The following is a 14050-nucleotide window of genomic DNA, read 5'->3' as shown; positions in this document are numbered from 1 at the left end:
GCTAAGCCTTTACCAACCAATTCAGCTCTTCTTTGTAGTTGTTTTTTTGTTTAATTTAATGGCAACCTTCAGGGGCAAGTTGCTTTTGAAAAGGCACACAGGCAAATGCTGAGGGGATGTTTGCAGCAAACTCTTAAGAGGGAAACCTTAAAATAAGGACCCAAGTAAAACTGGGTATTTACAGACCAGACATATGCCGGCTGACCTGCCTAAGTATAGAACACTAGAGGAGCATTCAGATTTGTTTCCTGTATAAGTATCTGGAACTGATGAGGTGATGTTTACACAAATGTGAGTATGAGGTCACTGAGATATTTTTACCAGATATATAGATACATTACTAATTCTTTCCCCAACAGGTCTGAAGAACTACAGAACATATAAAATTTTATAATCCTTTTTCAGCTTATGCGCCACTGTGTTTCTCATTACAGAAAAAAATAGCTAAAAAATCAAACACCTTGCCTTGGTTTTACTTTTTGAGCTTTGGGAACGCAATAAGGAAGAAATACTATTTTTGCAGAATATTCTTATCATATCCAGTGAAGGAGGAAGAATATAATATAGATGACCTTTCTCCTATGACATGACGTGTAAGATACATGGCCACTTTCACAGTGACATTTTTGACTGTAAGTGCCCTTTCCTTCACTGTTGAGTCATCTCTTAGTGCAGTGTTCAGCGCTGATGAAAGTTTAGCACCATTCTGCTGTACGAGGCAAAGAAGCGACACAAAGATTTCAAGCTGTGTAGCACAATGCTTGACTGTTATGTAAGTCAGCAAAGCAAGCAAATAATTTTTGCTCATTTAGTTGGAGCAGAAGAACGGATGGAGACAGAAAATACTAAAAATGAGAAACTGAAGAGAAAAATCCATGATATGTTGTGAAATTCCCCCAGAAATGTGAGGACTAGAAGCACGACCAGCACTCTGAGAAGCCATAAGTCAATTCAGAGAATTATGAATAATCTTTGGAAGGCCCTCCCAAAAAATGTTAAGAAAATGAAGGAAGACAGCAACCAGATTGGAGAGGCAGGTCAGTATATTTATGAGATATCATTATTTTCTTTTCAGTTTTAACATCGCTAAAATTAGTTGATTGATGTACAGTCATGCTGGGTTATACGTGAGTAAATGCAGGATAAACCATGTGATGTGATCCCCTCAGATTTCACAAGCAAAGCCGGGCTGAGTCAACAAAACACCTCAAGAGGAGACGTCCAAGGAACACCTTCATGAAATCTGAAGTCGTGCTGGAGAGTCAACTCTAAAGGCTTAAATTGTGAGGGGTTGTCTACACTGTGAGCTGCTGCATAGTGTAGAGTTACCCACATTTGCTTTAAACAGTCTGTCTCAGGGCACGAGGCAGGCTAGCTCTGTCAGTCCAGAGCTTTGTACACACCTAGAGGAGTACCCCACTGAGAAGCAGGTTCCCACTGAGCTCTGTGCTGTCCCAGGTAGACTGCTTCCAATAGTTAAAATAGCAAGTTCAAAGCTCAGCATTGTACTTGCACAGACACACGTCTCAGGTCCTAAATTCATGTGGCTTTGACCTTGCTGGACACTTTTCCTAGTAGAGCTGTGCTTAAAGCTTGTGCTTAGAGCTTGTATGTAAAGCACATCTGAGCCAAACCGCAGGTAAATTAATTACACCTCTCTCCGGGGATAGGGAGAAGTTTACTCTAGAGGGCCCCACAGTAATTGACACAAGAAACAATGATCGCCTGACTCATACTAATGAGGAATAGGGTTTGCTTGCTTAGCCTCCTCTGAGAAGAGCAGCCCCGACCTGATAAAATCTGTGCCTCCCCCTTCCCAATCCCAGCATCTCAGTCGGCTGCTTCCTGCCGCAGGGCAGCCACAGTGCCGAGCCGGGCCATGGATCCTGCCTCACGATCACAGAGTGCCTTTCCTTGCCTGCTTCGTAAACTCTGGGGGCTCGCAACATGTTCTGAAGTCCTCCCTGGAAAGGTGCAAATTTTTGTGATGTCTTGATAAGCAGATGAGGGGTTTTTGGCGTTTAAATTCAAGAAGGTGACAACATTTAAGAAGAAAAAGAATGTCAGTAGAAAAGCTGATTGATTGAGACTGAATAAACTGATCTAGAGATGCTGATCTTATATTACAGCTATTTCAGGGCCAGATCCTCAGCTAGCATAAATTAATGAAGTTCCATTGAAACCAGTGGGGTGCCACCAATTTACACCAGCTAAGTAGCCAGCCTGAGACGTTACTAATTCTGGGTGACATAATCTCATATGATGCTTAGCACCTTCAGTATGGTAAGGTATTTAGAAGTCCAGCCACATTTGCTTTTTCTCAGTAATACCCTCCTGTTTTTCACATACGTACTCTGTCCTTTCTCACTGCTACACAATGTATGTGGCAGTAAACAAGAGACTGGCTGATTTATGGCCATGGAGGAAAGATACACCCCACAGCAAACACATTCGAGAGAAACACTTGATGACATGTCTTTGCTAAGGGTGAAAAAGGTGGCTACTGAACCTTGACTTTTTTACCTCAGCCACGTTGGTTAGCTCCACGTGATAGTTCCTGTGTAGAGAGTATTTTCCTGATATCTGATGGCCACCTGGAGCTGGAGGTGCTGTGTTTCTGTTTCTGCACATAGCCAGTAAGAATATAAATAGAACAAATATATATCCATTTTAAAAGTCCACTCTGTATTATGTATCAGTGGAGATATATCTGTGTTTCCTGCCTAATGAGCCATATGATCTTGCATGGTTTGAGGGTGACTCACTGAGCTTTGCTATTCTGTCAGACACTAAAGGCGCTAAAAGTGAGAATTTTGTTCACCCTACATTTCCCCTGCACTAATCTGCCTGAAGAATTGCCTTTCTTTTTATTTTAATATATTTTTTAGAGAACCGTGGACTGAAATCTCTATGTGCAAGAAGCTGTCCTCGTAATTACAGATATAAACTACTTCTTACCTAGTTTATTAAAATTTATAATATAAATGTACAAAAAAAAAAAATCAACAGTTCCATATTTGCTGTAATGCAGTAAGGCTATGTAAATAGGAAAGCACTCCCTTTCTCCAGGTCACAAAACAGGATTAATTTTACCCAGTTTTAACCACCAAGGTCTTACATGTCCAATTTAAGCTCCTTGCCTAGGCTGTCTTTACAGTCAACAGAGAAAGGAGGAATGAATAGCTTTGTGGAGATGCTTAATCCACATCCTTGCCTTTACACATTAACATCCCCTGAATATGCCTATGAGTCTCTGGTGACTGTCAAACAGCCTAGACACCCAGTGTAAATGCAGTTTTTATGTTTTAGTTGCCTATATCTGTCCACATCTGTCTACACAAATGTCAGCTCTTACAGTCTTATACCATCTGATTTTTTCCCGTGGTCCACAGCAAAGTATTGGCATGAGTTCACTTGCAGAGTCTTACGGCTCATGTGAATTCTCTGGAATCAAACACCATTTGTCTGGAGTACAAATAAGAAATTGCTACACCACCAAGTTCCCCTTTGCTTGCAGTGATTTAACCACTCATTCGTTTTTGGAAGAAGCCTTTCCTCTGACCTCTGCTGGCTTTGGGTCAGCCACTCACTAAGCTAAGTGGGGAAGGGGATTACTGAATTTCAGAAAAATACAAAGGAGACTAGATACAATGTTCTAAAAATGTCTCTTATCAACACATCTTCTTTAGAGAAGCTTCCGTTTGTCTAAGTGATTACGTTCAGAGAGGGGTGTGGAATAGTTTTTAAAAGGCAGTTGGGTTTAGGAAAATAAACTGATGACTCTTACACAGGGAACAGAAAACAGGTGCTCAGCCAGTAGAGAATGCAAACGTAATTAATGATGAAGTCGCTGATTCTAGCTTTTAATATCAAGTCCTCTCTGTGCAAAATTTTGCACAGAGATTTTAAAAAAATAGAAGTGACAGTTTTAGCAAGTACTTGAACTGCTAAGAAAATAAATACACTGGCTTTGGAAAGAAAAATGAAAAAAAGAAATATTACAAAATTCTAACTCTTGTATCTTCCCACATTTTTCAAGCAGTATCTCCAGTTTAGGGATTTAAAAATCATAGTTTTTAGACCAAATGTGTTTCCTTTCAGTCTTTAGTCTTTTATCCTGGATTTTCTCCAACTGCCTGGCATCTCCTCTTGCCAGAGGAGCCTCTTTTTCTGAGCAATTAGAGCTCTTTTCCATATGGGTCCAAAAGGCATTGTGAGGAACAGCCCTGATAAGAATAGTCCTTCTGGGTCATAAAGGCAAGAAGTTGCTCCAGCTGCTTAATGCCCAGTTGTCTGATGTCAGGAAAGGCGTTTGCCAAATCAAACAGGTGTTTCCATCTGTAAAGGGGCACTCATGGGACCTGAAAAGCTATAGTGCTGTCTTATATGTGCAAATGTAAAAACTGATGTCTGAAAATAGATGGTCCAGTTATTTTTGCAGCAATGCAGGGACGTCCTTCTAGCATGCTGCACTTCTCGGATCAGAGGGAAGAACAGACTACCTTTCAGCAATTAATGGGAACCCCAGTGACAGGGCCTGTGCTCAGTAAATTTCCATTGAATTCAAAACCCACTGGTGTCTCAGACCTCCAGCTGGGTAGTGCTGCCCTCACTCAAATAAATATTGTTACTGCTACTTTAAGCCCACAAACAATGTCTTGGGAAAGCCTGTAAGACCAAGAAGGAAAAAAACACTAAACTGGTAGACCCTGGTCCTGAGTTTGCTTCCCTCCCTTCCAACGCAGCAGTGCCAGGAGGTGCTGGTATTGCTCAGGCATGTTTATTGACACTTGATGTCTGCTTTAGAAGGGTAACTTGCAATAACACAGTATGTGCCCCTCTTGCCATCCCCATGCTACCCTGTTAGCATGCTGTCCCCTAACAGACTGTCTGTATTGGTTTACCCACACTTGCCATCTCTGTGTCATACTGCACTGGCATTAAGATTATTGAGAAAATCTAAAGTTTTTCAGCTCTCCCACCTATGAAAGTCACCAACAGCATGTATGGATCTGCTAAAAGTGTGGCTACCCATAGGTAGGTAAGACTTAACAGAGTTTGGAAGATGTATGATTCCCTGAAAGGCTAAGTATCTTAGTTATTTTGAGGCATGTCATTTCACTTTGCTTGACATTTGTCTCTTTCTTTTGGAACTAGGTCACCTGGTGAGAGCAAGAATTTCTTGGCAGGAGGCTCATGACTGGAGTTTCATTACACACAAAGGCCAATGACCGTGTAGCATTTTTGGAAAATGTTGTCCAGGACAATCCATCATGGAACAGTCTTTTGGATTATTTGTTTTGGCTGTCATCTTTCTACTACTACTACGAACACAAGAAATACTTCACTTAGTCTCAGCTAGAAATGAATACACATTTTAAAAATCACTAACTTATTATACAATGTGTTACAAATTACAGACTGAGACATATTCCATGCCCCAAACTGTTTTCGACAGGGTCGTAGTGGAGCACATATTTTAGTCTGGAAACACAACTAGAACCTGAATGGCCTTTTCTTGCTTAAATCAATCTCACTTCTGGAGCCCACATTTCACTGAATTCCACTGCATGAGAATTACATGGCAGGCAGAAAAATTGTCAAATTAATTCAAGGCTGGAGAGCTACAGAAACCTGACATGCATGTGTCCCTGATCAGATAATCCAGCAACATTAAGACATCATGAGGACTCTAGGCCTTCAGTCAAATATACAGCATAACATTTTAATGGGCTTTTTAAGGCTGTGCTTGGGGAAAGAGGGAGATAACCTACAGGTGAGCTATAAACGTACAGGAAATTAAGTATGTGCATTAAAGAGACATGTAAAGAGCTAATGAAGTGTTTAGTCTTTTAAGTACATTTAAATGGAAGGATGAAATGTAGATGAATAAAATTCAAGCTACCCTGTTTCCCAATGGGTATCTCCTATATAAGAATCATGAAATGAACCTGGGGAGAAGTTAAGGACTTTTGAGAATTGAAGCATGAAAACATTGAATGGAAACATGAAAATAGTTGCTTTGTCTTCTCCTCCCAATGCAGATCCAGCAATTGGTCTGTGGCAACACCAGCTGGGCAGAACCTATGGAAAGGGAAGAATGGGGGGAAGCCAGAAGAGGGAACATGGCAGCTGGTGGGGAAGGGTACAAGGTTCAGGAAGAGAGTGTGCCAAGCAGAAGCTCTGAGGGCCAAAGCTGTGCCTACACTGAATTGCCCTGCTTACCACAGTAGGCCAGATTTTACTAAGTTATTATAAACAGGTTTAATGGATTTTAAAAGTGACTGCCATCAACACATTCTCTGACTAAAATGTACATTATAGAGTACTGCTATTTTTAAGACCACCCTTAAAGTCCATTATACTACCACATTTTCTGCAGTAAATGGATTTTTTTCAAATTTTTATCCTTCAAACTGCCACTTTTCATGGAAGCTTCAATCCATGTTTTCCTTTTCAACTTGGTAATTTCCAATAAAGCAACTTTTGTTCCTGGCAAACAAACAAAACAATGGCTTTTTCTCTGTGACCTCTGCTGTGTGGCAGAACCTGAAATTTTGGCAAAATTTTGTTTCTTACATTAAGAATATGCATTTATCATCCCAGTGAAAGCAAATATTTGCTTAGATTGAGCAAGTTAGCAGCTGGAGAAAGACCAGGCTTATCTGACACATACTAAGCAGACACTTGCACTGAAACTAAAATTCTTTCATGTTACGTCAGTGCCAGGCCTGCTCCACCACAAACACAGTAACCTATATTCCAGCCTCTTTTCCCAACTCCAAGCAGCAGAAGGGCAAAATTCTCTAGAAATTTCAGCCCTGATAAAGATTTGACAGATATTGATGTATTGGCTTCTTAACTCCATTAGTTTTCATGTCTCTATTGCCTCTGGAGTTAGGGGCACAAAGAAGAGATCTCTAAGCTAGGAAACCAAACTAGTTCAGGAGTAGGTGCAAGCAGCTGAATTAGTAGAGACCTGTGTCAAGTGGATGTTGTGTTCCTGTAGTCATCTGAAAATTAAACATCTGAGATCCTATAGCTGAGATGTTGTATTTTGGACACTATACTGAGTAACGTGTTTGGGGGGCACCCTGCTTGAGCAGGGATGTTGGACTGGGTGACTTGCAGTGGCCCCTTCCAATCTCACCCACCCTGTGATTCTATGTGAACCAAATTAAATATGGAAAACCACCTAGATGCCAGCCATCATCAGTGAAGAGTAAAGCAAGAGGTGACTCCTTTCCTGCTATGAAACATGCCTAAAAACCAGGAGTTGTCACTTTCTGGAGGTGTCTGTTTCTGCTTCTGACTACAGAGCTACCTAGAAGAGTATCCTAGATGAGAGTCCTAGCTTGTAGACAGCTGCATGTAGGTGAGACAAAGTCCATCCAAAATGTAAGGCGTATTAGCTTGGGCATAGTGCCTAATTAATTGGCTGTACTCCTTTCCTGAGCCAATGCCAGGCTTACATTTGTGCCAGACTAAGTATCTCTTTCCTGAATGTCATTATTGAGAGCTAAAATACCCTTAAAGAAACTAAGGAATTACACTGTATGCAAATAGCTTTTCATTATAGCATAAGGGTGAAAAGTCAGCTGTTAAGAAAGCATGAAATTAAGATTATCAATGCAGGTCCCATCATGTCTTTGTAAAGTTTTTAGTCTTATAATGACATGTAAACATGTAATGAACAGACTGGATTTGACATAAAGAAATAAACTGACATTTGTAAAGCTTCACAATGAATAAAGATTTGCAAAATATCAAATAGACTACTATCAAGTGACCATTGGACAATGCCAGTGAATTGAACATAGGTAGTATCCTGAAGAAAAATGTCTATGTAGGTGTGTAATTGAGTACTGTGTCATTCCTGGAATGGATTAGGAAGTTTTTAGGAAAACATGAAGTACTGAAGTATCAAAACTGTTTGTTAATCAGGGTGAGTTCCTAGTTCACCAACAATTTTTGCAGGGGAAAAAAAAAAAAAACACAAAAAATCCCCACCAAAACTAAGCCTTTAGATATTTTAGAAACAGTCAGGTTTGGTTTTTCTAGAATGGAAAGTAGTTCTCTTACCATTCAATATTTTTCATTATGAAACCATAGCATGCAAACAGATTAAATGAAAAAATAAAACTGTGAAACAAAAGTGAAGTATTTCAACCAAAAAAATATTTCTTTTTGTAGAATTCAGATCACGTTGTGTACTAATATTGTTCACTTTTTCTCAATATTTAGTTAGTCAGGAATTACTGCAGGGTGCGAATAGATTGCTGTTCTGGCTCAGTCAGGATGTTCATTTCCATATTTAGATGATTTACACCACAGTTGCACAGACGACTTCAAATCTAGTATTACCTTTTTTAAATTCCTGTCTTCACAGCTTTAATCATGTCAACTGAGCTTTGTTGTGTCCCATATCTTAAGTATGTCTTCCCTAATATCACTTAGTTTATTCATTCACAGTGTGCAGAGCATAAGCAAGACCTGAATCTATCAGGGTTTGGGCTTGGATAAAGGCTACCTTAGTAGGGTGCCTAAATTATGCCTCACTTTCAGGGGTCAGTGCTGAATCAGTACTCCTATAAGAAATGCCCAATGGCCATGTTTAGTTCATGGAGAGGGCATAGATGTCTTTGAAATTGGAACAGACTTCCACATGGCTCTGCAAGGAATTTAGGCATCTATTTTAGTGTAAGAGGGTTGTGAAGTACCAAGAGTTTAGAGGCAAGTTGGATGTCTCTGAGAGTCAGGCTTAATTACCTCATTAGGGCCTTTTTGCTTGGTAAACTTACACATCCTTTATCTAATGCATTGTACCTAGCAGACACATAACAAATCTTTACAAGTTCAGTACAACAGAGGTAAATCTTTGCTGTTTCCATTTAGCAGCCAGAGAATGTGAGGCAGTGACAAATGTAATGAAAAGCACTTTGCTTACAGGGAAGAGGCCACAAGAAGAGCAGGTGCTGGCCCAGACTCACCTTCAAAAGCTTCATTGATGACTCCAGTTGATGCCTCTTTGTCTTCAAGGCAGTGGATGAAGGACAGTGGAGAGTGTCTTATCTCTTGCAGTTTGTCATGAATATAAGAGAAAGTAGGTCTGTTGTGAGGTTCTTGGGACCAGCATCTTGTCATTAAATCACATCTGGAAAAAAAAATTAAATTCAAACAGTAATGATAATAGAATAATTCATCTCAACACTTACCAATAAACATCTGAGAAGCAAGTTTGGCCTGAAAACTTTCTGTGTGGTACAAAGATTATCACCAGCTGCTGAGGGAAGGAAAAACAAATTGAAGATCAAATTAAAGTCAGGAAAAATCACTGTGAAACATTTTAGTTTTTCAAAGATGGATATTTTTGAGATTGGGAACAGATAGAACACTGAAAAAAAGAGACATATTTGCCATTAGCATCCACTCTCAGTGAAGAAGTCAGGAATACTTTCTAAGAAAGCAGATAAGAAGGAAATTCTGTCACAGAAAAAAAATTTTTAAAAAAGGAAGTGTAAAACCAGAAATGAACCTGAAATTCTCAACTTATTTAAACCTCCTTCAACTCAAGCTACCTCAAATTTAGGGGAAGGTCAAGGCAAACCATCCAGCACAGGGAGGGTTAATTTAGACTTCTACCTCCAGACCAAAACAAATAGGAATAGGTTTTCCCATCAAAGGCAAAAATGGTATGAATTTCCTGTGGGAGCAGGGATTCCAGCCCACCCTGTACAGCACTATTGCTACCATTTAGTGGAAAACTTCACCTCCTGTTTGTCTAAATGATAGGGTTGGTTTTTATTCCTCGCTCAAGGTGAGTTTATGCTACACAAAACCAAATCCTACAAAAGCCAAGGGGAGACAGCTTGAAAACCAAAACACAGCCAACACCTGGACATGCTAAGTGTTGGGAGTGGAAAGAGGTCTTAGAGTCTCAAAACCAGAGAGCAGCCAGTGAAAGGCTGGTTCAGAAAGCTGCATCTGGAATGTGGAGCATTTACCTCTAAGCCTTAAGTTCAAACCCTCCCCTGACAAATATCTTCCCAGACCTGCTGCTACGCGATACCAGGCATTAATCTGTTATGGAAAATGAATTGGCTTGCTCAGATCCTTGCTTATCCATCCTAAAAAGATGACTGCTCTCCTTCACCACAACTGGGCATCTTAATTTTACAATCTTGATTTTACAATTATACTTTTCTTTAAAATATTAGTCACGTGAGAATGTGAGTAGAAAAATCGTTTCAAAACCACTTTTCATCAACCTGTATTCTTGTGGTTTTCAAGTTGAATAGAGTAATTTTTTTTTCAAAAAGATTCCATGAAATTTTGAAAATCCGTTTTAAGAATTTATAGAGTGGTAGTGGCTTCTTAACACTCTGGATCACTTCATCTGCTTACTTTCAGGTGTACTGGTTACTGATGACATTGGAAATACAGAAGGAAAAGGACTGAATAGGACTCAAGGTTAAATAATTGGTTTTCCTTCTGCTGCCAGAAAAGTGTCTGTCATGCTGAATTCCAGCCTTGGATGCTGGAAGCCAAACAATCTGCTTTCTGGTCATGCTTGCTATCCAGACAAAAAACATGAGTTCAGGTGCTGTGCTTCATCAGGTTTGCACTTGGGCTCTCATGAGCAGAGCCTTGTGGAAGAAACAACCAGTCACAGAGGAAGAAAAAACAGGAAATGATACATAAGTCACAGACTCATAGAATGTTTTGGGTTGGAAGGGACCTTCAAGGATCATCTAGTCCAACCCGCCAGCCATGCACAGGGACATCTTCCACTACATCAGGTTGCTCAAAGCCCCACACAACCTGGTCTTGAACAGTTCCAGGGATGGGGTATCCACAGCTTCTCTGGGCAATCTTTAGCAGTGTTTCACCACTCTTATTGTAAAAGAATTCTTTCTTATAAACAATCTAAATTTACCCTCTTTTCATTTATGAAACAAGAACATCGCGAGCGTGGATTATGAATATTTTTGTTTTGTTTCCTATGACCAATCTCTTTCTAAATAACTATTTTTTTTTATTGGACAATCTGCTTTATACAGCCATTCAGTTTTGCTTTGGAGTAAGGCGATTTCTGCCAAAACTGTAATTCAGTACTGTAATTTTGTTATTTTAATTATATTCCATATTTTTATTGCCTAAATCAAGTTACTTGGTGATTGGCTTAAAATATCAGTACTGGTATTTTTCACTAAGTATTTAATTCAGATAGGCTTCAGGTTTCTAATGATAAAAACTTTCATGCTTTCTCAGAATACATCTGCAAATTTTACATGTACAGCTATTTGTGGCATGACATTTAGCTTTCGGGACATCTGTGACATCCAAAGTTTTAAGTCATAAGGCACAAACTTTCACTAGCTCAGAAATGCGTGAGTATGAGACAAGTCAAGAGGGTGAAAGCCAGCTTAACATGCCAAAATACATCTAAGTGACAGATTGAGCATATTCCTATGTTTTTGGGGAGCCAAACAAGGGCTAGCAAATAGTGCATCACTTCAGCATGAGAAAGAGACCCAGAGGATTCCCCTACTTCATGGGGAAAGCCTTTCAGGAAAGAAATGAAAAATGACAATTCCAAACACATCATCAGCTAAAGGTTTGTGTTAGGTTTAAGAACTAACATTTACCCTAGATGTACACCTACACACCTACACTTCACACCTGAGTTTTTTCTGGGGGCAACAACCATATGTCCAACAGAGCTGCTTATATGGGACTAGTTAGAATTTGAGAGCCTGGAAAAGTGAAGAACCAATATTCAGTACCTGATATTGCAGGCAGAAAGTGAACATTCCTGAAATGCACTGTAGTGCACAGAAGCTACAGGCATTACCAATTTTTTCTCACATGAAAAGGAATATACAACTGATGTGTGATTTTCTTAGAAAAGGAGAAAATATATTGTGATGAAGAGTCCCTGATTTCATCTGATACATTCTGTGCAAGGCCGCCTTCTGTCTCACTCTCTTAATCCCTCCAAGGGATCACTCCCAGAAACAAATAGCAAAAAGCTTTTAGTTACCGAACTAAAATTTCTTCATCAAAGTCTGTTGTATAAGTTTGCATAGGACTGAGCATTTGATGAAACTGCAACTTCAAGTCAGCAAATGTCCTGGTCCTTGTACAAATTCTCTAGACTGTAATCTGTGGCCTTTGAGGATCTATATTAAATTAGCTCAGTTCAGTCCAAACCTTGGCATTCTCTTGTGTGAAAACCTCATACCCAGTTGGCTGTGCCAGATGTGGATTTCTGACTGCAAATATAGTTCCATTCATAGACCTACTTCATGTTTCAATAAATGTGTCTCATTTATACATACCCAAGCCCCTTCTTCAATTCATTACCAAGCTTTACTGAGCCACAGTTCTCTGTGGAAAAGTAGATGATTAGTCCCTGGAGTAACAACTTGTGGAGGCAAGGGGAAGAATTTCTCCCCCTGCAAAAAAAAAAACCAAACCAACCAAACTAAACAAACAATCCCACTTCTTTCGTGCTTTTACACCCCAAGGTTTCTGTGCCAGCCCTACTTGCACTTGCAGTGTAAGCCTACCACAGATTCCTAAACACTTCTCAGCTGAAGTACTTTGGCCTTTGAACTCTCTTCCTATCAGTGATGGTTTGTTTTGTCAAATGACAATGAGCAAGCCAAAGTGCAGAGGAGACAATTACTGACTGCTGATGTCCTGATGCAGGTTCAAAACCACAAGGAGGGAAGCAGGAATGTCAAGAATCCCAGCATGCCATTAATGACCTAGCAAAGCAGCAAAAAGCTGTTTATGCTACTGACAGAAGCTGCATGCAGGTGCTGAGTGTTCACCAAATGAGATAAAAGATGGTACAAGAGTCTAAGCTCTTCAGCTCTTTGGCTGTCAAAAACTACTCTCAGGCACCGATCCTACAAGTTACAACAGGAAGACCAGTATTTAAGCTGTATCTGCTATGCTAAATTCAAGATCTGGGACCTTAAAATTATTTCAAGAAAAGTTTTCTTGATTTTTCTGATGATCTGATCACTCGTTTTAAGGCAATTTATGAGCCTTTGCTTAAGTTTGAATTTCAGAGTAGTACATGGATATAGCTTTCTCCTGTGCTTTTTTGTTCACAGGACAGCTGTCAGAAATTTTTTGAGGAAACCTTTCTCAGCAGAAAATATTGAAATTAAAATCTCTTTGGGCTTTCATTAGTTCTGTGACTTCGAGTTCTCCCTCTGTTATTAAATCAAAATTCTAATCTCTTCAGTTTTTCAGTTCCTTCAAGTGCTAAACCTTGTTTTGGGGGGTTTTGTGTTTCCTATTGCTAATATGGTATTTCAGCTATATCTACATAATGATAAATAATCACCTTCTCTTAAACTCCGAGCATGGTAATTGGTCTAAGATCTATCACAGAGATATTAGCTTGCCGAACACAGAATTATTCTCAAGCCTTTTCCTCAGCCCCAGGAGTCAGAATTGTTCACTTTTAGTAGCCTCTCCCTCTATTTGCAGCTGTCATGTGCATTGCTGTGACTGCTTATGCAGAGTCGGGGATAAAGAAATTGAGACTTGAAATTAAACAATACTGAGTGATTGTTAAGCTCATGTTCTGGCTCCTCCTTTGTACACCTCTGGTCAGTATGGGTTTGATCCACTTGATGTATTTATTTTACTGTGCTAATTGCAAGAATTTTGCAATTTTATGCTCAAGACACAAACAGGAATTGAAGGATTTACTTATCCAGTCTGGCTGAAGGCTAACCAGAAGTGCAGACTTCCCTTTTCCTGCACTGCTTCAGCTTTTCTTATTGGCTTTTTGGAGTTCTCTCTACAAAGGGCAGAGTTTATTTTTCACATAGGTTCTAATATTAGCCTAATTCCTGCAGCTACCATTGAGAAAGAGAGTTTTATCCACAATTGCACACACATGGTGTACAGAGACTGGTAAAATCTTTCTCAGAGCCATCTTAACTTCTAACCAATACCTTCAGGTACTCTCAGTCTGTTGTCACAGGACTACCAGATCCATGCCTTAAATTCTTATTCATAGGCT

At 39.7% G+C, this 14050-nt stretch overlaps 1 protein-coding gene across 1 annotated transcript in view; it reads right to left on the bottom strand.

Moving 5' to 3' along the window:
* Positions 1-14050, bottom strand: part of ROS1 (ROS proto-oncogene 1, receptor tyrosine kinase) — a 71923-nt gene that overhangs the window by 2411 nt on the left and 55462 nt on the right. Inside the window, exon 43 of the mRNA XM_019286971.3 lies at positions 8991-9154. Coding sequence (XP_019142516.3) covers positions 8991-9154 — 164 coding nt within the window. The remainder of the gene's footprint in view (positions 1-8990; positions 9155-14050) is intronic.

Source organism: Corvus cornix, chromosome 3 (assembly GCF_000738735.6).
Source record: "Corvus cornix cornix isolate S_Up_H32 chromosome 3, ASM73873v5, whole genome shotgun sequence".
Taxonomy (NCBI): Eukaryota; Metazoa; Chordata; class Aves; order Passeriformes; family Corvidae; genus Corvus; species Corvus cornix.
This window is presented reverse-complemented; position numbering and strand designations above follow the sequence as displayed.